Source organism: Excalfactoria chinensis, chromosome 2, assembly GCF_039878825.1.
Source record: "Excalfactoria chinensis isolate bCotChi1 chromosome 2, bCotChi1.hap2, whole genome shotgun sequence".
NCBI lineage: Eukaryota > Metazoa > Chordata > Aves > Galliformes > Phasianidae > Excalfactoria > Excalfactoria chinensis.
The window spans coordinates 8,059,340-8,085,257 of NC_092826.1; the positions used below are offsets into that span (position 1 = coordinate 8,059,340).

Genomic DNA, 25,918 nt, shown 5'->3' on the forward strand with positions numbered 1-25,918 from the left:
GCCTTTGGGAGGAAGGGACCTTAAACGTCACTGAGCTCTGATTTTGGCTGACTTCACTGTAGTAGTCGTTCATCAGTAACTACAAGTAGTGGTTCAATAATGCTGCATTGCTTCATGCTTGCAAGAAAAGGGTGAATAAAAAAAGGTTTAACTTAAATGTCAAGAAGCCACTGACAACTGAAAACACTAAAAATCCCATGAAACTGTAGAGAAGATTTATTTTAAATTCTGATTTTATTGCTTAAATATAGATTGCACAGTGTGTGTTCTTACATTTATTGAACTGGTTCATTACATACAGTACAGAATATATGACCATCAGAACAAAAGACAAAATAGCCTTGCTCTGATTTTGGACAACAGGCTATTTCTATCTTTTGAAACATACAGGGATTGTATTTACTTTAAAAGTGACCTGCTACCAAAAAACCCTAAAAATGACATCATTGGAAAGAAAACACAAAGCAAAAGCTGGAATATGTTTGAAGAGCTGGATACAAGCGTATAAACACTGTGACAGCACTGGATGCATTGCAGATAACAGAGCCAATATGCATACAATGCTTTCAAGTTCTGCAACTTGTCTTAAGAACATAAAGACATGAAACAAGCAATTTTAACCTGTAAAACAGCATCCTTAACTCATTTGGTTTCATTCATTATCTTCATACTACAACAGTTACAAAACAATACATTTTACAGCAACTCTCATATTCCAGCTGTCAAAAATGGCCAATGTGAACCAACTACCAACTCAAGACTGGCTGGATTTCCAGACAGTAAGAAACTGAATATCATGTGAACACAGTGTTAAAAGCTCTTCAAACCCTGCACAACACCTGCACAACACTTGCATTTCCCATTTAAAACGAGTTTGAACTTCAAAAACATGGAAACCTACAGCATAAATGAAGAATTCCATAAACAGAATAGAAAATGAAATGCTGAATTTACTTTTCGCATGCAGCATTCAAGCAACAGAACTCAGTCACTGAAACAATCCTGTATTTACAGCACAGTCTGCATACTGCAAGAGTGCAAACAGAAGTACATTCTTTATTTCTCATTCTTTAGACTCCTTATTTTCTTTTTGTACAAAAGTGCACAGTGTTATTCTTAAAAAAATGACAGAGTGGATAAGTGTTTTACATTTTATCCATAGGTTAGATTTACTCTTTAAAAAATTACACTCTTTATATAGGTCAAAAAACTACTGTCTTACATTTAAAAAAAACCCAACGAAACAAACAAGGAAAACCAAGAAGTGAAAACTATAAGCTAGAGTGGTAACGAAGTCTATGTATGTGTAGGCTGTGGTCTGATCAGGCTGATAAGCTGCAGCAGTAAAAATCACAACGGAATGCTGTAGATAAGGGGCTGTTCGTCATCCACTAACAGCTGTGATTTCACTGTTAAACTGAAAAGAAGGTCTCAATTACCTTTTGAGTTTTGAGCTTTCTGAAATTCTCAGCATGTTATCTCATAGGTTTAAGTAGCTGAAATTTCTCTGTTGTCATCTGCCATCAGGTTTTTAAAAGTAGCCTGGTGCTATACGTGCTGTAGTATGGTTCAAATATCCAACAGTCTGTTTTATAGCGGGTTTGTAAATGTCCCAAATTCAGCAAATTAGCTGCTCTGCCCATCAGAGAGACACCATCCAGCTCTTAGAATTATGCAACCAGAGATTAATTCTGATTGGGACTTCTGAATGCCATCTCATCATGCCCCTACTCAAAGCAGGGCTAACTGAAGTTAATCACTTTGTGTTCACTGTTTTATATATTGCAGGCTACCCCAAATGCCTTGCATTTAATACAGACATTTTTGTGCTGGCTCAGGTTCAGATAGACCAAGGGACTTCAACTTTACAATTCATGGCAACAACTATTGCTGTTTTGTTTTGCCTGCGGATTTTAGTGAGTCAAAACAGCCTTGACAGTTAACATCAAAAGCTGAGGGATCTACTGGATCAGTTTTACTTTATTCTTATTTCAGATGTAGACTCAGATACATAAACCTATGAAAGTTAGCACATTTTCCTCATTTCTAGAAAGATTTGAGAGATGAAACAGAAACGAACAAACATATGCATCTAAAAATGCTTTTGCTTGAAAACACATTTAATAAACTCTTGGTCTTTAAATGGTTTCACTCAGTTTTCTTTCAACTTCTAAAACATCACTAAAAAGCTGTAATAAACAACAGAGAACTACCTCACAGAACATAACTGTAATCTCTGCATTTATGACTTAAAATGCCCTCAGTTTATTTTATGCTATACTAAATATACTTCTCTTGTATTTATACTAAAGCAGACAGAGTAAAATAGTACTGCATTTTCAAAAGTATAATCTGTAAACTATACATTTTAAGATGTGAAAAATATTGCACAATTCAGTGTTTCAAGAGATTTCTCCTGTCTCTATGCAAAGCAGTAATTCTCACAGCAAGAAACACAGGATACATACTAGTTGTATATATCTAAGAAGCATATTGTATGATGCATCAGAAATACTTAACAAGTGTCCACTCATCCATTTACTATACTTGAACACATGTAAGGTATTGTGTTTTGTTGTTATGCTTTTTTTCCTCCATATATTACAAAAAGTACAAGTTAATCAACTGTAACAGCAGGAACAAAAGGGATCTAGGCCAGCACTCCACTGTTACATATATTACGATTTTCTTTCAACGCATAATTCAGTTGGGGAAGAAAAAACAAGAAGGAAAAAGCATTTCTCAGGTCCCTCAATAAGAAAGAATTAACATATTAAAGCAACTTACAAACTGAAGGAATTTACAGAAAGACTAACTGCTAGAATAACTGAATTAATAACTGTGAAAATAAACCACAGGTTTTATATATGGCATCTATGTGTACTCATACATGGAAACGAAGAAATGTGACAAATGAAAACCTAACTTCAAAGGAAAACCAGACTTACAGAAACTGAACAGATTCAAGAGGTTGGCTAAAGTAATCTGGTTTTGGCTCATGTTCATCACTATTTTAAAATTAGCTAAAAAGAAAAACAATAACATTTGAGAACTCATCTTGTTCTTTCTATTGTACTCTACTCTAAATAATGTCCAGCAGACTTCAGAAGACACTTAATACACACAAAGATCTGGAAACTTCATCTCATAGACTGGAACAGATTGGTAATGAGCATGTCCAGCAGTAATCGTCATCGTTCCTGAGGGGCTGGGTGGAGGTCTGTGTAAGAATAATGATCATTATCACTCATAGTAAATACAGACAGCATTTTTTTTTTTTTAACTATATAAACTAATAGCTGCAAAAAATGTCAACTACTATTTTTTGTTCATTCACAGCCAGTGTTTTATCCTGATCCATTATCATACCTCAATTTTTTATCAAGGTTCTTTTCTAAATCAACAAATCACTGATGTTATAGAATTAGGACAATGCATTTTATTACTTGCATTATCTACACTGCACATCAGATGTGCAAGAACTATAAATAGTTAAGAACACAAACATGATTTTTACTTGTTAAAATGTAACGTAATAATAGAAACGCTCTTAACATCTCCACAACTGGGGCCAGTTATGCTATTTTTCTTTACTAAACGCTTTAAAAAATTCAATTGAACAATTAAAATTGGACGAGTGAGAAGAGTTCTTCAACACACAGAGGACTCAGTAACAAGATTATCAAAGCAAGAATTTCATACAAATGCTTTCAGCGAAGTCAGTGATTTTCTGCCTATTACGCATGTTTAGAATACTATGACATTAACACCTGAAAGTATTCACAATTGCTTTATAACTCATTTTTTTATTCATAATATTCTTCTTGCATATGGCCTTACCGAATAGTGAGTTCCAGTATCTGGGCGAGTCTGTCATGAAGCAAGTTAGCCTGGAAAAAAAATAATTAAAATTTAATAATTAATTACTGAATCTTAAGCACAGAGAAAAGGAACGTGAGGCTGCACTCAGTGTATTTCCTGTTTAGATTCCCATCTGCTGCAGTGATTCTGAGCCTTGAAGAGGCACGTGAAATTGAGTGAGCCTACCTTGAAGCATGAGACACGAGACAAAATTTGTTGCTGAAGGTAGAAGTTACACATTTAATTTTATATATACACATACACACACATATACCTATATTACATATACATACATACATATATACACATAAATAATATATATATGTATATATATGTAATATAGGTATATATATATGTATGTATATATATATATATACACACAGAGAGAGAGAGAGGTAAATACAGTTCTGCTTATCTCAGAAGGAAATAGGGATGGATAATCAATCCAGATTTCAAAGACAGTAAAGATAGCACTGAGGTGAAGAGTGAATAAGATTTCCGTTCCTTTTAAGAAGTTGTAGAAACAACAAAAGCACATTTTAAAGAACTGGAATTTCGCAATATAGATAACTGATATTACAGAGACAATAGCTGAAGACAAATAACTGAATACTATACTTGAAGAGCAATAGCAAAAGTGACATACACAGAAACACAGAGCACCCTTAGTCGGCATAGAACATATTTCAGAAACTCACTTTGGTTTCACATTGTGCTGCAATTTCTTCAAATGGTGCTTTTTGGAACTTCTCAATCACAAGACGCCTTTTTTCTTTTTCCTGTTCTTCAAGTCCATTGTTATCTTAAAGAAAATTAAAAAAATAAAAAGAAGTGTAATTTTGCCCATCAAGCACGAGTGATTTGAACCTCTGAAGTGTTTTGCCTTCTTTTACACTATCTTTTTAACTTTCAAATGTGCACCGGAGAAGCAAACATGCAACTACATCCAAGCACGCTGTCACTGCTTCTAAAGCAAAATGCTGATAGAATTTCAGGGACCTCTTTTGAGGATGGCAGTTTTACCCTTTTTTTACTATGTGCCACCAGTCAAGGCTTCCTGTTGTTTCATCATCTGGTCTCAAGACTCCACTTCTGACTCACTGCACCCAAGCCTCTTCCTTCGAGAGAGGAGGGAAATATCTGCTCTCCCAGTATCATGCACGCAGCTGGGAAGGATGTATTTTTAAACAGAATTTGGAATACAGGCCAAGTGAACCTAGAAGCAGCTGGAACTTTTCAGCATCTAATGAATTCACGTACTTCAGCAATTAGCCAGTTTGGGAAAACTGTCAGATTGAATTATTGTTTAAGATGTTACTGTATCTATTGTTTATAATGTCAATGTTCAATCAACATCTTTGACAGAAGTTTGGCAGGCTGGATGGCATTAGTAACTACTCACAGTTCTCTTATTTCTTAACTCCATGAGTTCTATTAGCTGAGACATCTGAAATTCTGTTCTACAATCTATTTCCTGAATGCACTGAAGACTTTGAAAATCTCACAACTGGAAAATCTCATTATTTCTAGCTAGGCCTGAAGGGGCAAATTCCATAGAAACACATTTCCATAAGGTTTCTCTTAGTCACGTGAGTTTCAAAAAATGAATTCACTAAAATTATCAAGGTCTTATTTCAGAAACATAGAAATAAATGGCTGGAATTTTAAATTCTAGCTAATAAAAACAAATACAGTATTTTGATTATGTTATTCTGGCAACAAATTTTCTCTAGTAATTCCATACTAATTTAGGATTACACTGTTAAATATAATTGTAATAAATCTTACCAATTGCTTTCTTCAAAGCTTCAAAGGTGATTTCTTCAGTGTTATCAATCTAAAGACAAGGTTTAAAAAAAACCCTTAAATCTCATACACGACTAATTACTAAAAGCTATGGAACAGAATAAATACTGAAGGAGAAAACAGCCACAGCTTCGGTGTTGTTCTTTTAACATATAAATTTCTTAAGGTTTTATCTTGAGCTTCTATAGCAATTAGACCCCCTAACTCTTTATCATTAGCCACCAGAATGGTTATTATTTGTAGAAAAATACTAGTTTTCTATGATTCAGATTCCATTCCATTTCAGATCCACCATTCAAAACTATGTGTAAGTAGACAGCATTTCTTTCTTATAAACATTTTAATATAATCTAAGATGAAATGACCTCTACAATATCAAAAAGTTATTTCACTCAGTTCTAACAACTGCAATAATCTTGCTTATATTTAAAAATGCTTTGCTTGTTTCTCATATACTTATATTTAATTTTTCTGTATCTTCATTAAAGTAGTATACCAAAAAATGAACACAATATCATCTGAAGTATCATTAGCGCAAAGCAGTTAGGAACAATAATAACCATGCAAAACAGAAAAAAATTGTCAGGTAATCCTAAAACAAGGCTTGTTTCCTTTGCAGTAACATAAAATTGCACTTTTAACAAATATTCAGCTCAACTCTGTCTATACATTCTATTTCAAGTCTCTCTTTTTCTCTTCAGGACAATAATGGTAGGATTCACCTGCAGATACAAACGCTCCAAATACAATAGCAACTTTTAGCAGCCAGTGGAAATCTGGTTAAGAAAAAAATCAGCAGTGCTTTGAAAAAAATTCATTGGAAATGAATGTATTTTAAGAAATAAATGAACCTTTCTACCATTTCCTCCCTCTGTCAGTAAAGCTCCATGCAATTTAAGCTCTTCTGGAAGGGAGATGCAATAACACCGTAGTATAAGTAGCCTGCCTAGTCTTCACCTGCTCTGCTCAAAAACATCAGGTCTCCCACTACTCTCGCATCTGTCAGACCCATGCTGATAAGCAAGACCCTTGGAGATGATTCAAATGATGCAGGGATACACATTTAAGAATTTTATTTAATTTCACAAAATGCAAAAAAAAACCCCAAACTTCATTCAGAATATTTACTCATAAAACGTTAGTTATTAGGCATATGCATGTATAGTAGCTCTAGCTGTCCCTGTTCACTGCAGAGAAGTTGGACAAGATGAACTTTAAAGGCGCCTTCCAACTCAAAAGATTCTATGATTCTGAGATACTTTCATAGAACAGAATCAGCATGTTTGACAACACTTTTTATAACTGCAGTGGAAAATAAATAAAGAAAACAAAACATTTAACGTTACTACAATTATCAAACTCTAGACTTTCTGTGAAACTTGGAGGTTGTTCCTCCCTCCAGCATCAAATATGGTGCCTTAAGATATCTTGTCATTGTCATACCTTATCCTCTGTGTTGTTCCCAGGTAGAATATCCACCTGAATAGATACTGTGTCCACAATGCTTTTCCTCCTGGAGAGTCTGTCCTCATCTAGAAAAATAAGACAAAACAAAAACCACTAAATCAACACAGCTTGCTTTATGCGTAACAACTAAAAGATGAACAATCAGGTTTCTACACACTGGATGCAGTTTTGTGTCTCTATGCTACTTAGTGACCCCAGACCATCTACTGTATCATTTTTATCACTGTGAAAAGTGATCAGTTTCCTGTATAATTACTCAGTCAGAACAGGAAGAAAAATAACCTCTTAATTATTCCTTTCCCCTTGTTTGAAATCCTGAGAATTTTCTATTGAATGCCCATAATTTAAAAACATAAACAAACAACGAGATCTTATTCATCTGTATAATAAATAGCATAACATATGATGATATACTGCTGTAAAGTCATTTATAAATGCCTAAATTTTTTCCTTGGCTGTGAAATCTAATTGTCAGGGTCTTAATTTGAAGGTATTCTGAAATGGAAAAGGGTTTATTGGAAAATGGCTCACTAACAGAGACATTACAAATTTCACAATGGAAATGAATAGCAAACCTTCCTTATTCTTGTTGCTACAGATATCACACTCAGCAAGTCTAAGATTCATTCAGTGAAAAAATAAATTCTCTCTGCTTATTAATTTCTAGAAACATTCAGAAAGTCACACCGATAATTTTTTAAAGCAGCTGCAGATCAACTACGCAGATACTAAAAGGAACATAATGTCATTAATATGGAGGATTATGATTAAGTGATCCATCATTAGATAGCTTTTCCTTTTGTGACTTCATTCCCAAAGCATGACACCAAGTAATCATTTCTCACTTTTGACATATTAACGTAAGACAAGAAAAGCCAAAGACAGATTTAAAGACATGCCGTGAGGAACCTCTGGCAAATGAAGACATGAATAACCTGACTTCCATGCATGTCATTTACAAAGTCACAAATTGCTATGTCACATCTTAGATTTCAGCTGGGATGATGACACTGGGAAGTGGCCCTTTTTAATTTTATCTCAGAGTCAGAAGCATCTAAATGCACTTGATACTAAGATGCGGATAAGGAAAGTAGTAGTAATATGCTCCCTCCAGATGGCAACTTATTTTAGTTCTTTGTTTAAATCACAAACAAAACACTTCTGCAGTGCAAATACTGAGCATGATCAGAGTTCATTTCAGTAAAGCTGAAAGCACTTGGCTTTTATAAATCAAGTTTCTGAAAAGTTATATAAATGAAATGTCATTTCAAGATCAAGAGGCAGTGAACGAACAAGCTTAGTGAAAAACACCTGAGTTCCAGCTATCTTTGCCAGGTTCTCAGAGGCCCTGAGTACGTGAAGCAGCATTCTGAAGGACTTAATTTTTAATCCCTGATGGCTAAACTGGTACACATCTGCACACAGAGGAGCGTATCGCAAACCACGATGGTTAAATGCAAGACTGAAGTACATCTTGGCTGCCATCTTGCTGCTCTCTCTTGTAACTGACATACAAACACCAGAATGCACCTTTTTTTTTGGCGATGATTTTCAATAGAATTCATCTTTCATGGATGCCTAGCTATTCCTGTCTAGCAAGCGTTCATTCTATTCTAATATGAAGGTATTATGTGGGCAAATCTTTTTATAATTCACAGTTTCCCTTAGGTTTTAATGATGTAAGATTCATCTCCACACATAAAGGATCCTAGGGACAAACCAGCAGTGAGGGAGAACCCAAGAATCCCTTGGACTAGGGGTGAAGGAAGGGCTTCAAAGTCATGTCAATGAGAAAGTGGGAAGTAATTGTTTGGGACATGAAGCATAATGTGAAATACTGGGGAAGAGGATCTTGGGATTGCACAAAACTTTCTGTGGGGTTTCTCTGAGAAGAATGAAGGGCAGGGAGAAAGAGGACTGAGAGTGGGGAAGAACAAGCATGGGAAAGCAGAGGTAGACGAGGTCATCAATCTCATGTAAACAGGGCATTGGTCTGTATGTACATCTGGCCATACTGAGTCTTATCAGTGCAATCTGTCCTGCCTTCCTGTTCCACTTCCAACTCCTCCTGGTTGAAGAACACTCTTCTCTTTGTGTAGGTGTGTACTTTGGGGTCTGAGTACAACAAATGGAATGAGGGTACACAGCATCAGTGTGTGACCAACCCTTCTTTCAGTGCTACCACGTTTATTGTGCCCACCAGAAAATTTTATCAGGAATATCACCTTCCAAAAAACAAACCATTTTTCACCAGTACTTGCCTTCCCTTTCAAAATAATAAGCAACAGGCCTAAAAAAATAAATTTCCCTCAAGATGCAACTTCATTTCAACTCTGTAGATACCAATTTGGTAAGATTTTGAGCGGAAAAAATATCACTTCACCTGGAGATTCATTCACGTTAGGAGAAGAACATAAAAGGACAAAATGTTTACAGGAATCAAATTTCCAGAGTAAACAAAGTGCTAAAATCCCCATCCATCATCTTTTTCACTAAACTGATTAAGCCATCACACTTCCTCGCAGACTGTTCTCTAAAATGACAGCGTATTACACTAGGAATGAAACAAATCTTCCCAGTGAAGTGCCAAGACCCTTTCCACACACCTGACAGAAGGGGAGTAGAATGTCTACATGAGAAATATAAACAAACTAAAACTAGAGACAGAATTTACTTTTTACTTCCCATCTACTCTACGCTCAACTCCTGTGTTTACAATTCAACAATTCAACTGGGAAAGACTGAAACTATTGAAGCACAAAAAAATGTGGCAAAATTTTCATTTGATGTTCAAGTAGAAGGCATATTGAATTAAAAGGAATTAATTACAAATTAAAATAAACAACTGAATGAAAGAGGTTAAGTTAGCAATGCATTTACTCACCATCATATTTCATTAGAAAATACCCTCAGCTTTATAATAATCTATCACTGAATGAATCATCATTATTCTGTGAGCTGTTGACAGCTTCTTTTAACTTTGAACCAAGTTCTTGTAATTTCACTCAAAGAGGTACCTTTGGTACTATCACAAAAATGACACCTATGGCCCTACCACCTGTTAAGGGAAAGAAAATAGGAAGCTACCATAATTCAGAGTTCTAAATTGAGCATAAACACAAAGGGCAAACCTTGCAGCTTCACACAGGCATACTAGGAAGGGGATAAGCAAAAACAGAAACACACCAAAAAACAAAAAACCCAGTAGGACACACTAAGTGCTAAGCAATTTCTGGCCTATTTGTCTAAAAGCCTTCTAGAAGCATTTTTTTTTCTTTTGACAGGGCACATCCTATGAGAGCACACCACAGCTAGCAGGAGAGCAGGATAACCTACTACTCATTTTTACCTTTTGCCTTGTGTCTGCATTTGTGGTATTTTCTGCCTAATGAAAATAGAGATTTATATATATATATGTATATTGAAAAAAATAATTTAGTGTGCATTTAAACACTGGCTTTCCCTCCCACCACCAAACAAAGAGAACAAGGAACTAATATGTCTTTCAGACTGATAAGAAAACCGAAAGAGAAATAGTGAGAGGATTTTATCTCTGTATGCTATTAAACACAACATTATTAAAATTTATCACCAAGTATGACCTCTTTCTCATTACTCAAAAAGCTCTAAAGCAGGTGTTTCTTCCACCTGAACTCACTTAACGCTGTTAGAGATAGAGCCATCAAGATTAGTGTTCCTGTGTAAGAATGTATTTTAGGAAAATATCTAAGTAAACCCTAGTAAGGTCATTGAGACACAAATGCATCTCATGTTACAGAAGAGGCTTAACACAGTCTTCCAATCGGGCCATCTACCTTTCTCATTCCATTCTCACTCAAAAGACAGTAAAAATTTGAAAACATAACTTTTCAGTATTTGTTACAAACATTTACAAGAATATAACGTTAACAGTCATTCGGATGCCAGAAGAAATGATCTATCAAACGGAGCAAAATTTCCCTTTTTTAGAAGAAAAAAACCACAAAACCATCCAGCAAGAGAATACACAGCTATTTCAGATGTGTCTCAGAATATACCGCTAGTTTGCTCACAGCAAAACCACAGTCGTTCTCATTCCCTCCCCAGCCATCCAAAAAGTTTAATCAAGTGTGTCATAGCCTTTCAACACAGCTGAAGCATTCTGCAGGTGTGACAGATATGATATTCACTGTCCATATGTACTGTTTACTTTCGATGTGTAAGGCACAATATAGAGGAGTCACAATTTCTTGCTAGGTACTTGCATAGTACCTAATAGTACCATAGTGTCTAATGCTAATACTACCATAATATCTAATAGTGTCCAACTTTTTGTAATAGTTTATGCTTCAGACTGATAAGCCCCATAGTCCCATTAGAGCAACAAGCAGTTAGATAAAGTAAAAAAACGATGCATGGTTAATAAAAAATAAATTAAAAAAAACCCAAAAAACTCTTACAACACTTTTTCTGTACACTTCTTAACAGGATGCTGAAAAAGTATCAAGAACCGAAAGCCAAGAGTGTCACATACTACATGATCGTTTGCACGCTGTTCACATGTCATGGGTAGGTAGTATGAACTTCCACCAATTTTCCTTGGGTGTACTTTATTCTAGTCATATTTCTCAACACTAAGTGAGCAATTGAGGCAGTAACATTTTTTATTAAATTATAAACCTTAAGAAAGCATTACCAATAACCATGTCTTTAGCAGTTTTACAACTTACCTGTTACCTGGGGTACGTATGGAACGGACAGTCTTTCCACACTGTATCCGCTGCCGCCTAATGATTCTGCAATCTTGTTTGTCAAGAAAAATAAATTTTTTTCATGCTTCTCTAACGATTTTGGGAGGCTGTTAAAATATACATTTGAAGTTATTATCTCGACATACATCTAGCTATTATCTCCTTATATATATATATATATTGTATGCAAGAAAGGGTCAATAGTGATGATTTGATGGAAAGAAAATGTCATCAGTTATTTATAAATTGATACATAGAAATAAGTAAAATATAGAACGTTGCAACATTTTCAATTACTTTAACACTTGGTTATCAGAAATACATTTCTCAACTACTCTGCAACATTTTGAGAGATTATGGCCTCTGTTAAATAGAGAAATCTGAGAAAATATATGGAGAGTATTTGTTATTTGTCAGCAATGTGCCCTTGCCAAAAAAAAGGCAAATGGTATCCTGGGTTGCAATAGGAGGCCATAATGATGGCAAAAGGTTGCAGGGGTGATACTTCACCTTGACTAAGGACCACACCTGGAGCGCTATGTCCAGAGCTGGGTTCTCCAGGACAAGAGATTGGAGAGCTTTGTAGGAAAAACAACAACCACCACAGAAACATCGAACGGGTTGGGTTAGAAGGGACTTGAAAGACCATCCAGTTCTAGCTCCCTTACATCACGTTGCCCAGGGCCTCATCTGACCTGCCCTTGAACCTGCAGGGATGGGGAATTCATGACTCCTCTGGACAGCAACCTGTTCCAGCACCTCACCAGCCTTCCAGTAAAACATTTCCACCTAATATCCAGTCTAAAGCTTCCCTTGCTTATTTTAAGATCATTATTCCAATGACTGGAGCTCCCCTCCTGGGGAGAGAGCTGAAACTCTTCAGTTCAGCCTGGAGAAGGCACAGGGAGGAAAATGCATATGAATAACTGAAGGGAAGGTGCAAAGACAGCAGAGCCAGACTCCTCTCAGTGGTACCAGCGCCAGGAAAAGAGGCAATGGACACCAACTGAAACACAGAAATCTGTGGGAACATTTATTTACCGAGGATGACCATCCATGACTATCCAGAGAAGCTGAGCATCTCCAAGGAAGGATAAAATCAAATTTGGAGGTGGTCTTCGGCAGACTGCAGTAGGCGGTACAGCCTGAATGGGACTAGATGACCAACAGAGATCCCTTCAACTTTACCCATTCTGTGATTCTAGAAATGCATTTTGCTGTGTTGATCTTTACACCAAGCACCACATTATACAAACAAAAGTATAGCTGACTAAAATTTAAAAAGTGTCAAAAAATGCAGTTTCTTTTATATAGCCCTCCACTGCTTGGTTTTCTTCTGTCTACCTGGTACACTGCTTAACCTCTTATTGTTCACATTCACAAGATACTTCAGTGACATGCAACAGTAAAAGAGAAATTTTACTGTCCATCAATTAATATTCTATATCTACTTACTTGCACTTGTCCTTGAAAATTGTTTCTGGCAGAAAATACGATGCTTCCAGACTCCTAGTTTCAATTACCTGAAAAAAAGAGGCAAACAGTGAGAAGTATTTTCCCCCACCTATTGCTCTCAATGACTAAAATGCCTCAAAGAAATTTACTGTAGCAGATTATCAGTCCTTCATTAATATGTATCTCATCAAGAAAAAGCCTTTCAAGATTTCTTTTAGCCAGAGAAAGATACTGTGGAACCCACCCTTTTAAAGAAAAAATCCAGTTCTCATGGTCTTGCCTATGTCAATACTGTTTATCAAAGCCAGTAAAGATATAAAGTCTTACACCAAACAATGATTTAGACCTTTATCTATGGTGACATGCACAAAATAAAACTACTAAAGGCAAGAATAATTCTTTGCATGAGTTTAAGAGTCAGCAAACAAAGCAAATGACAACAAGAAGATAGAAGACAACAAACAACATTGGCAGAAAAAGAGGTCAAGAACACAAGCAATTACTAATTTATTTACTATTATATGTACTGTACAAAAAGACTGATTCATCATGTATTACCTTACTGACATGCTGACAGAAGGCAGGGACTGCAATCATCTGACTCAGAAAGTTTAGATACGCTGCAACCAATGCCATGACACCACAACGATTAAACATTGGTAGATTATCCTCATTGATGATGGCAACGTCCTGAAATGGATAAGACAGCAATTACATTCTCCAAAGTTGATGGGTTGTCTCAAACACCTGGAAGTTAGCAGCAGTAGTACTTACCATACATCAGCTAACATTACTATCTAGTGTGACATAGAATTTAATATCTTCCCCCTCACCCTAGTCTTTTAGCTCACTCTTGAGTTAAGTAAATTTTATTCTGAAATAAAAGAGTTTGTAGGACACAACTCCTCTGAAAGGAATAAAATCTACTCAACTTTCTCAAAAAGAGTGTACAGGGCAGTAACTAGTAGACTTATGCCTTAACAATTTCCATTTGTGGATCAGGAAAATTATGAACATTATTTGAAAAATCATCTTCATGAGTCACAGATACAATATTATAAAGCGAATTACCTAATGTTTATTATCATTGCTATTATTTTTTCAGATTGTATTATTATTCCTTCCCTAGTAAAACTCCTACCAAGATTTTTATCAAGTGAGAATATGGTTCAGTGATAAACTTTAAAATTAAGGATGCACTCTGCATTTCAGAAGTATCATAACATGGGTACACATACGAGAACAAGGCGAATCACAGACAGTGAACTGAGAACACAGTACACAATCTTGTAAAAAATTTCTTGTCACATACTGGCAATATTTTTTTTGAATGCTTTCATTTTAGCACAGATGAAGTTACTAAGATTCAAAAACTTCACTGAAGATTGAATACTGCACGAGAAATGTTAAAGAATAAAGCCTCTCAATATAATATAATTTTAGAATGGTAAGATTTGACAAAAGATCAAGCAGTCAACCAAAGGCTTTCTTCCAAGGCAAGAACTCTCCAAAAATTGGATATAGAACACCGAAGCAAGATAAAAGTTTCTAAAAATAACTTATAAATTTAATGAAACTACTGGTCATTCTAGGGAATGTTTCAACAGATTTCTGCATCTGCTCCATTGGATAAAGAGAAAATATTGTAGTTTTTAAACAGATCTGATCAGCTGAAGCTTCAACATTAATATATTTTATACATAGAGTATATTTGCTTAAAGGACTGATCATGTTAGGACTGAATTGATGATTTCCAATTTAATTGTGTGATTTCCAATTTAAATATAATTATAATTAATTAATTGGAAATTATATTATAATTAATTAATTGGAAATTTAATTAAATTTCCAATTTAAAAATCAATATACAAACAAAAGTACTCACATCCAACTTCACAAATATGAACTACTAACCCATGAACTCAACAGTGATTCATACTCATACCTGAAGAGCAATAGCTAATCGAATAAGATCAATAACCACTTCTTCATTAGCTAGTTCAATTGTAATAAGAGCTAGAGATGTATACAGCAGCTCAAAGTTCTTTTGGACATTGTCTTCTTCTTTGCAGCCTAAGTAGATGTGTCTGTATAACTGCTGACCATGCTACAAAAGATAGAAAGAAAAAATGAGTATTAAAATTCCAGAATTTTATGGTACCCATTAATTTAAATTAGAAAGGGTGAACATACTGTAGCCCAACTCTGATTTAACTCTTTGATCTGAGATTTAGCAAAAATAAATAAATAAAAATAAAAAAAAAATAGAAAAAGCATATCTAAACAAACACACAAAAAAAACCCACAAAGACCACTTAGAAGACAATTAGTCTACTACAAAGAGAACGACTTCATTTTACACTTTACACCAGTACTGCACTGTCAGACACTGACATAAATTTCTTACTGAAATATTCAGTAAGATATTGCCAATTTATGAATTGGAGAAAATAAAAAGCAGATCTTAAAACATTCATGTAATTGAGGAGATTCAAGAGTTATCCATGTTCTCTAGTGTAGACACCCAATTTGTGCATTAAGAAAGTCTTCCTGAACTGCAAAGCAATAAAATTTTCTGGAAGGTGGTTAGAAGATGGACAAGGCTCACTTACCACTGCACATATGGAAGTCTAGTGAAGAACACAGGTTATCTCATGAAAGACCCTCAAATTCAAATGCAATTCTAATGCCCTCCTACTGCTGTACTTCAGCAAATTTTGTTAATACAAATATTATTTCAACACACACACACAAAAATACAGTTACAAATGTAAAGAAGCAGGTTTTATACACAAGACACTACTTAGTACCACCCCAGCATTCTTAATCTGTAGACGATACAGGTTTATAATAGGTGACATAGATAATTTTCACTATCCAAGGACTGATGCTTTATCTCTGAAAGTACTACTTCAGCTTCAGAAGGAGGAGGGCAATCGACTTTTAATATATGCTCTTCAAGAAGAATGCATTCACTTGAACACTGAAGATTTTCAGTCTTTTTTATACTACTAAAATTAAATTTATAGTTCAAGTACACTTGAGAGGCTAAAATGCTATGTGTTCTGTGTTCAGTTCAAGAAGGAGGGAAACAAAGCTATTATCAGAACATAAGAGCTATTATGAAATAGCCACAACGAAGGTTAGCTCTATAATGGATATGGCATACTCAGAACATAATGAAATGAGTAGTAAGTATATGTAATAAATGAATGTATAATGAAATAAGTAATTAAATAATTCATTTCACTGGTAAAGAAAGGTGTTATATGAAAACAAATGCATTTTGTGGACCTTACAGTTCATACAGCCATAAATTCAACAGTTCCCTCATTATGACAAATGGTTATCACCAGCATCCTTAAATAGCAGGGAAAAAAAAGTATCCTGGCTTTAAGAAGGTGGACAGAGAAGAAAAGAATTTGGCATCCATGTCTAGATTAATTCCACGTTACTTTAAGTACTGAAATTCTGAAGTTCTATAAATAATTCCCCTAGGATCTCCATATAATCATTCAAAAGTTAATAAACTTTTAGAGAATGTTAACTAATGCTCAACAATGCTTATCAAGTCCAATCCTTTGCACATGCTTTCCACGTAGTAAGTAAGGAGATTAGTGCAAAAAGGTAAATTCAACCCACATAAGCATCACTGAAAAGCAAATCTGTTTTTCTTTAGAACTAAACTCACTCAGAAGTCAATGTCCTATAAGAACCTATCTTGTAAGGAGGTTCGTTATTTCTTCAAAGTTAACATTAGACTTGAGGAAAAAGACACTGTATCAAGGCTTCTAAAGAATTTTTTTTTTTAAATTAAAGTCGTCTGAAAACATAATGAAATCATTCAAAGGAAAAACTACAGTTGTTGAGTTTATATCTTAACACATATATCTCAGTATTTAGCTTTCTACTAAAAGCTTGAGAATCTCCACAAAATAATTACACTGAGGATAAATGAAATGCTACACAAGGGATCTTTTTAACTATAGAGTAATCACAGAACCATAGAACAGCTTTGGTTGGAAGGGACCCCAAGCATCATCAAGCTCCAGACACCCACCCCAAGAGACATGGCCACCAACTTCCACATTTAATACTAGACCAGGCCCCAGGGACAGGGCATCCACAGCCTCTCTGGGCAACCTGTTCCAGCACCTCACCACTCTCATGGTAAACAATTACCCCTGATATTAAGCCTTATTCTTTCCTCCTTCAACTTAAAACCATTTCCCCTTGTCCTGCCCTTTCAAAGAGTTGAAATGTTTTCAGAATCATGGCTTAGATGTACACTTGTCTAATTCCACGTATGCAAGGATCATCACCTAAAAGATAAATGAAAACTTTATTTCACGGATCCATCTTCTCAAGTACCTATAACATTGAACATTGATGATACTGTCATGTAAATTAAAGTCACTGATCTTTGTAATGTGCTGTAAAAAAAATAATAATAAAAAAATAAAGAAAAGAGCTACAGAAGAGAAACAAAGATACTGGTTCAGTTTCTTTACTATAGATGGAAAAGTTAACTTTTTCATTCTTTTACCTTTTTCATGAAGCTCACATCTTGCCTTGAAATTTTGTCCCGTTTTATCTTTAGATCAGAAACATCTGGTATTATTCTACAACAGAAACCAAGATAATGCTTCACAAAGAAGTTGAAATGAGAAGACAGCAAGACATGGCTGAACTATTCAAGCAAATTCAGAAGCAATTTCCAATTTAGGCTAACAACAAATTCAAATTTCAAATGAAGAAGCTGAAATATGAACACAATCATGAATGCCATAGGTTTTGTTTCCTTCTGTCCCCCAGAAGGAGATAATCAGCTACAAAATCAATAAAAACTGAAGACACTGGAATGGTCATTTAACGTATCATGCATCGAGTCTCATCTGTTAAGCTCTTTCCATCATTAAACAATACAGAGCAGCGGACACTTATCAAAACAATACATTAGCATTTAATATGTGGAAAAATATTTAAAACAAGCACTGCTCACCATTCATACACTAAACTAGGATTGAAATTAAGTGACTGAAAACATTGAAGAATTACCGTATCCCTCTGAGTTTTGCTCTGTTGTCATGCCGATCAATGAGATTATGCAGTATTTCCAAGACCAGCTGCCTTAGCTCAGAGTCCTCCATAAGTGAAGGTGACAATAACGGGTCCAGAAACGGGGCAGGGAGTGCATTAGTTATCGTCATTGCTTTGTATCCTGAAGTCACCTGTTTACAGTTGAACACAGTGCACTGTGAGAATTACTAAGAGCTGTCAGTAATGTTTCGGTAGGGTTTGCCTGGTCCCTGAGAAGTGGATTCAGATGGAAATATTGTATCAGTTTTGAAACTTCCTAACATCATTATGTATTTGAAAGGATTTTAATAGTCATGTGCAAATGAACACTCCAATCCATTTTAAAGTGATATTTCCCATCTTTACCAACACTTACAAAAGAAAAAGTACAGGCTTATTTATTTATTTATTAAATTTATAAAAAATAACAATTGTGTGAGAAGTTGCACTGGACAAAATGAAGGAGGTTAGAATTTTAGCAGAGACTTAACCATTTCAAGCTGCAGGATGCTCATATATGGTAGCTGGTATACTCATGTGAAGGGAAAAATAAGAGTGAGAGCACGTGTGAAAGATGCACGGACACCTTAAACTAAAGCTGCCAAGCATAAGCTGTTGAGAGAATGTGGGGTACAAAGTAATCAAAAGCCTTATCATCATATCAAAAGCAATAATATGTTTAAGACGTAAGTTTACCTTCATTATTTTTATTCTACAGCAGTACAGCTTTTATTTCTGTGCAAGCACTATTCCTACAGCACAGTAAGTAGGTAGGGATTTGGTTTGCAAAGGAGCATGAAGGCATTATCAGTGCCACAGGAAATAATCTAATTGATCTTTATTAAAATGGGAAATTACTAATTTTACAGACAGTAATACTGTAAATAAAAGTGAACACACTTAATGGAGTGACAGTTTCGAATTGCCTACACAACTTTTTCTGCCTGTGTGTACTCAAGATGATATGAAGTTATAAAGTATTCTTTTCTACTGAACGTATGATCACATTGTTCTCAGTTTAGAACACATCACAGGCAGGATTTCAGTGACTTCTGGTTATTTAATATGTGTGCAGTTCACACCATACATATATCTAAATTAAAGCTTTGTTCTGAACACAAAATTCCTTCCTACATTTTTTGGCAATATTTATCAATGTCTGAGTAATTCATTAAATATCAAAACATTCACTTTCATGTATCTGTGCACTGATGGGATTTAGTTGTTGCATCCTGAAAGAATATTTGAAACAAAATTCAGCATTGAAAGTATTCAGTACCTTCTACATGCAACATTTGGATCTCCCATTGCCTACCTACAGGCTATGTAACAACCCAAACTGCGTAAGTTCCACAACAACGTGAATGGAAATTGTTAAAGACAAGGGAGATAAACATTGTCAGGAATAGTTTAGGCAGAGCAGATTCTATCTTAAATAAAGACGGCCTGCAAGATGACCCCTCGAGGTCCTTTCTATCTGTAATTATATAATGTAACTGTAACTATTCAACTCTTCTGCAAGCCAAAATCCAGGATATCCTATTCTGATCTGCAAATAGTATTTTAAGTGATTTGTCTAACAACACAAATGTCATAGCAATGCAGGCATAGAAACTCTTTTTCCAGGAAGACATTCTTCTGCTTTAGTGATAAAATTGTTCTTCATACTATTTCACTTATATTAGACACTAAACAGTTTTCAGCTTCTGCAAGCCAGGATTCTACAAGCAAAAAGCCTCTTATACTACCTACTTCTGAATCTAACTAGCAGAACATACCTTGTTTTCACTGAATAAACCAAGATAATTGTGGCATTTATATTACGAAGACAAAATAAAGCTGTGTAAGCAAATTATTTTTTTATATTTATATTACATAATTAACATATGTTAAAATAATACATTTATATTTATGAGTCTTTTTGCAAGCAACATAATCCATATTAACATCATTTCCAAGACACAGAGTGCCAATATTACAGTAAAAACCAGCATTTGGGAAGTTCCTGATAATTACATTCTAAATGTAGTTCCTCAGACTGACTCTTTGAAAAATAAGGTATAAGAACTAACGATAATGATGCCTAACACGAGGGTCAGAACGTAGCACTGTTTAGCTCTACATGAATTAAATAAAAACATTGACATATGCTGTTCATCACTGACAATGCAAAAAGAACTAGTGGCTGAAATCTTGTAATTGCATCAATGACAGCTGCAGAAATGTGCTTTGCAAATACAAGTAAGTTGTCCCTTTAAGCTAGGAAGTGTTTTACTTTATCTTAGCACTTCATAAAATACTTCAAAGGTGTCATTGACAATTTTGAAATACCTGTAGAATCTTATTTAAAAAACATAATCGTTATTAAATAATAATATACAGGTAACTTGGGAAACACTAAAGAAAAAACAATGGTGCCTGTGACTCTAACACCGTGGAGATATACACCCATCCTCACACTTCAAATATTATTAGCCATTCTACGAATTATAGCCTAATGCAATGGATGAAAGTGATTTCACCTTGATGCTGCTACCACTGATATCCCAACCAATCAACTCAATATACCCTCCGACTTTCTTCTGGATCTACAGATCTAATTGTAACTGATACTCAATGATGAGTTCTAAGAGATATTCACTAATTTACTTGCAACCTAAGTTGTCAAAATTTTACTGAGTAGATCCCCAGATCTATTTAATACAAACACACATTAAATTCCATAAAACTGAAGTATTTCTATGTGTAAATGTGCACATAAAAAAAAATATTGCATGCTTATAATACACCAAATAGAGAAGGCTTACCATAAGTAACGACCTCAATAACATGATCTGAATTCTTCTAGTTCCCAAGTCCCTACAATTGGAAAAAAGTGGAAATTAATTTCTTAGCATATCTTCAAAATATTACACATCATCTGCAACATTATTTTTGGTTACTGAATATTGCAATCATTAAAGGGATGTGGGATGACCACAAGTAAGGAGCAATTATCCCCTAATATGGTGTAATAAGCGTTGTTGAAAAGGACATTTATAGTGAAGCATAAAAAATAAGCATGTACAACTGTGAAGTTAATTTCAGAAATATCTGTAGAGATATGGAAACCAGAAATGTTTTGTTGCAAATCACGAAGCAATCCAATAAACTATTTCCTGATATACCTGAAAACTGAGTTCATGCTGCTGATGCTATGTCTTTTTTCTGTATAGCATTTTCTGTATATATATCTCCTACTGAGACTTTGGGTAGAAATTCATACTAACCCAAGGTGACTTGTATCCAGTGACTGTGAAGTTGCTCCAAAAACAGGTACTTTTCCCATAATGAACATCATAATTTCTGATCTCTGGTAATCTGGCAGATTGCTTCCAAAAAATCCTAAATAAAAACACAATGAATGCACAAAGGGAAGGAGAAATACAGCCTTATTAACCTAAGGAATAAATTTCCAAGGTCAAAATAGACTAATAAGATGTTTGGTCTATTTGGGCATATCTGATTTGCTTTAGGGCATAACATTCATGAGTTCATTTCTGTTTATTGGCAGAGTAAAACTCTTCGTGGCACTCAACTTTTTTTTTGAACCTCAATACTTCCTAATTTCACTCTCTTAAACATAATTGAAAGTTAAGTATGTGAAATCTCTTGAAGCTTTGGAGGAACTGTGTTTCTTGTGGATCAGCGTCACTGCTTTTGTCTCTTCATAGATCACTACTATAAGTTTACTAAGGAATCATAGAGGTATTTTATAACTATTTTATAACTATTCCTTTACTTAGCGACTACTGCTGTGCAGTAATGTAAACACAACTTTCATAGAACTAAAAACACTTTTTGATACATACATATATATATATATATGTATATATATAAAATGTATATATATTTCAACACTAACTTGAAGTTTTACTGTAATGGTCAGAAATAGTCTACTACACATCTACTATTACTCCAGAAAGCTTCACAGAATAGTAAGGAGATTTGAAGTTACTTAAAGAGGTGAATGCAAAGGGGCATCATAAATTCACAGTATATATTTATGTATGTGTTTATATATATATGTCAAGCATTGTAAATTTATATGTATATACCTATCACATAAATGCTCAGAGGTATGATTTAGCAGAAGGTTGTTAGAGTGAGAGTACTATGGTTAGGCTGCAGTTGGACTTGATGATCTTTGAGGTCTTTTCCAACCTGAGTAATTCTATGATCACTACAGTACAGAGAAAAACTATTTTAGGCATTTGATACGGTCCCAACACCACATTCTTAACTAAAAAATGGAGATAAATGGATATGAAGGTTCAATTATTAGATCGTTGAAGAATCAGTTGGACTGGATGGTTGTTGTCAATGGCTCTATGTCTAGGTGGAGGTGCTGGAACAGGTTGCCCAAGGAGGTTGTGGATGCCTCATCTCTGGAGGCATTCAAGGCCAGGCTGAATGAGATCCTGGGCAGCTTGATATAGTGATTGGGAAGGGGAGTACAAACTAGAGGATCTTTAAGGTTGCCTCCAGTCTGAGCCATTCTAAGATTATGAGTCTCAAAGGTACCACAATTAAATCAAGGTACTACAACTGGCCACTGGGTGTCACTGTTGCTGCTACGTTTAAACACTGGTTTCTATGAGCTTTCAAGTGGTACCTTAAAAACACATTACTGTACAGAACTTGCTAGATTATTTTCATGAAAGTACTAACAATAGTGCTATATGAAAGGTATGGAATGATGTCTGTGTGTTTCAAGGAATACACAAAACCAATAAACTTCTTGCAAGTCCACATGCATTTTAGCTTTCATTGAACTTATTCAATATCTCAGTCAACAAAAAGAACAGTCTTTCAGAAGCCAGATCTGCAAACTAAGCCTATGATTTAGACAGAAGTATTGTCAGAAATACCACTCACCATTATTGGTTTTTGTACCATCTCACTGTGAAAAAGGCTGGGAGAGGGATTTTAAGTGAGTCTTTGCTACTGTCATTACTCACCAATTGTTTGAATAATAGCATTCTGGACAATCCTCTCATCATTCTCCTTGGAACTTGTGCTGAATGTGGCACTTCCTGCTGAGCTGCGTCTATCACCCAACTCAAAGTCAACACTGATACGCAAGTGCTTCAACAAAGTGTTAAAAACCTCCAGAACTGTTGGACCTGGAAACAACACATAAATGACTGCACTTGTCAAGGAAAAGACACTTTAAGGAAAGGAAAACTAGACCTTTCAAATGCTTTTAAGAAGAAATCATGTTACTTTAAAAAGAGTAAGTGAAATTCAGTGTTTGAAGGAGACAGCCTATGTAGAAATTAACTCATGCAGCATGCCTATACCATCACATCGTGGAAATTATTTTAGAGCCAGGAAACACAATCAGGTATGTATATATACTATCAAGCTGCACTGGATCCAGCTGGGATTAAGTTAACTTTTCTGCATAGCAGACTGTATGGTGCTGCACTTTGGATTCTTAAAGTGCAGATCGCACAGGATGTGGGTAAACACCTCCCTGCAGATGGGAAGTAATGAATAGGTTCATTTTCTTTGTGCTTATGACTTCTCACCTTCCTTTTATTCTCTCCCTGTCCTGGGAGAAAACTGAACAAGTGGCTGGGCTGAGGGGATGCTTGACTGTTTGACAGAGTCAACCTTCCACACAAGTTTTATATTTAAATAATAAATAAATAAAAGAGTGCCTGCTGAAATCCAGTCAATAACAGGTTAAACTGCAAGCACCTGTCCCTGAATTTCAATTTTTCCAAATCCTGCTATTCAAATCCAGTTCCATGCACTGGATCAAAAAAATGAGCTCTTTTCATGATATGATAAAAGGTTTCACAGTCTACTTTCGCAGCTAAGTCAGTCTTATATAAACAAGAGAAAGGACAGGCTCAGACACAAGCTCATGAAGCAAAGCAATAATGTTTCAACAAGAACATCAATGCCAATAAAAATAACGGTAGATTAAGTGTGCGCATACAAAACTTAAAAAGAACTCTTATTTCAGGGAAATACACTACCTTAAATTGTGTAATTCTGCAATTTAATTCCATAATTCAGCTGTTCATAGTTACTAAGGTAAAATTTCCCAAAGATCATTCTACCCTTGACTCCTGTATTACCTGCTAGTTCTCTCACAGCAGCTGTCTGAGAAAGAAACAGTTCTCTTGACTTAGCAATCACACAGTTCTCCCAGACTTAATGACTTCTTACCAAGAAGAAATTTCTATCTTTCACAAAGCCATAAATATAAACCTAATTTTTTTTTTTTTAAGCAAAAGATCACACATCCACAAGTAACTGAAGGGAAAGTAACTATATTTGACTAATTGTAAAAGCCTCCTTAAAATAAATCTTCTCCCTCAGTCTGAAAACTAACGAAAAGCAGAACACCATATCTCATAGCTATACTCTGATCTGATGCCATTAATTTAGTAAAACTTACCTATTGATCCTTTAGCAGCTATTGCTACTGCTTCCAAAAGAACCTGAATAATGCCAGCACGGACTCGTGGTGAATCTTTTTTGCAGGCATCAAGGTGTCCAAGAATTTCTTGTATTACATGATGAGAATATTGTGCCTAGTAAAAAAAAAAAAGGAAATATCAGCTTTACCTGTGACTTTAATAAGAACATATTTATATACCACTCAGATATGGTTACAATTAACTTCCTTTTTTACAACATTCTTTTTCAACTTTTTCATTTTTTTAATTTCAACCAATTCATGATTAAATCCGGATTTTCAATAACGACGACAGATGAAGTCAACAGGTCCATCCAGCTCAGTACATAGAAGTTTACAGTTTCAAAATACTTTGGAATGTCTACAAGAACAGAACTAGAGGCAATGGCTTCAAGATATGCCAGGCGAGATTCAGGCTGGACATTAGAAAATACTACTGCTCCAAAAGAGTGGTCGGGCAGTGGAATGGGCTGCCCAGTGAGGTTGTGGAGCCACTGACCCTGGAGATCTTCAAGGAATGTTTCAACGTTGTGTTGAGGGACATGTTTTAGTGAGAACTATTGGTGATGGGTGGATGGTTGGACTGGATGATCTTGTAGGCCTCTTCCAACCTTGATGATTCTATGATTCTATGTATGATATGGTACTTAATCCAGCTAATTTGCAGTTCAAGGATTTCAGCTGGTCTTACAGAAATATATAATTGATACAATCAGTGACAATACTCAGCTTTCTTCTGCAAAGTTGGACTTTTCTAACTTTAACTTGTAGCTGTTGGTGCTTGACATAATCTATGAAATAGACTCTGGTCACTTGGCAACAATCAAGAGAAGCTGCCCATTGGAAAATAACTAAATGCAGCACTACTTTGTATGAAGTTTATTTCCTGGGTTGTAAAAACAGTACAGCTACGCTTACTAACTTGAGATATTTCTTTGTCAAGCACAACGTCAGAGCAGTACAGCTATCCTAATTCCTTGATCCGTAGCTTGCTGATCAATCAACCATTTCAGAACTCCATAAAAACCTTCTTCTTCACCAAGTT

General features: G+C 35.2%; 1 protein-coding gene across 13 annotated transcripts in view; it reads right to left on the reverse strand.

The window, feature by feature from the left end:
• Positions 1–194: 194 nt before the first annotated feature.
• EFR3A (EFR3 homolog A) overlaps positions 195–25,918 on the reverse strand; it is a 66,904-nt gene continuing 41,180 nt past the window's right edge. For 8 of the 13 annotated variants that reach the window (XM_072327867.1, XM_072327868.1, XM_072327870.1 and 5 more), the window contains 15 exons: positions 24,853–24,988; positions 23,399–23,563; positions 21,668–21,782; positions 21,206–21,257; positions 18,378–18,550; positions 17,866–17,941; positions 15,265–15,426; positions 13,878–14,009; positions 13,320–13,387; positions 11,844–11,971; positions 7,111–7,199; positions 5,650–5,698; positions 4,560–4,663; positions 3,841–3,890; positions 2,984–3,220 (listed from right to left, as the gene is read on the reverse strand). In XM_072327867.1, coding sequence (XP_072183968.1) covers positions 3,115–3,220; positions 3,841–3,890; positions 4,560–4,663; positions 5,650–5,698; positions 7,111–7,199; positions 11,844–11,971; positions 13,320–13,387; positions 13,878–14,009; positions 15,265–15,426; positions 17,866–17,941; positions 18,378–18,550; positions 21,206–21,257; positions 21,668–21,782; positions 23,399–23,563; positions 24,853–24,988 — 1,605 coding nt within the window. In that variant the 3' untranslated portion in view covers positions 2,984–3,114. Of the gene's footprint in view, positions 1,418–2,983; positions 3,221–3,840; positions 3,891–4,559; positions 4,664–5,649; positions 5,699–7,110; positions 7,200–11,843; positions 11,972–13,319; positions 13,388–13,877; positions 14,010–15,264; positions 15,427–17,865; positions 17,942–18,377; positions 18,551–21,205; positions 21,258–21,667; positions 21,783–23,398; positions 23,564–24,852; positions 24,989–25,918 lie in introns of those variants that run through there. The other 5 variants (XM_072327873.1, XM_072327874.1, XM_072327875.1 and 2 more) reach the window with 1 other exon arrangement.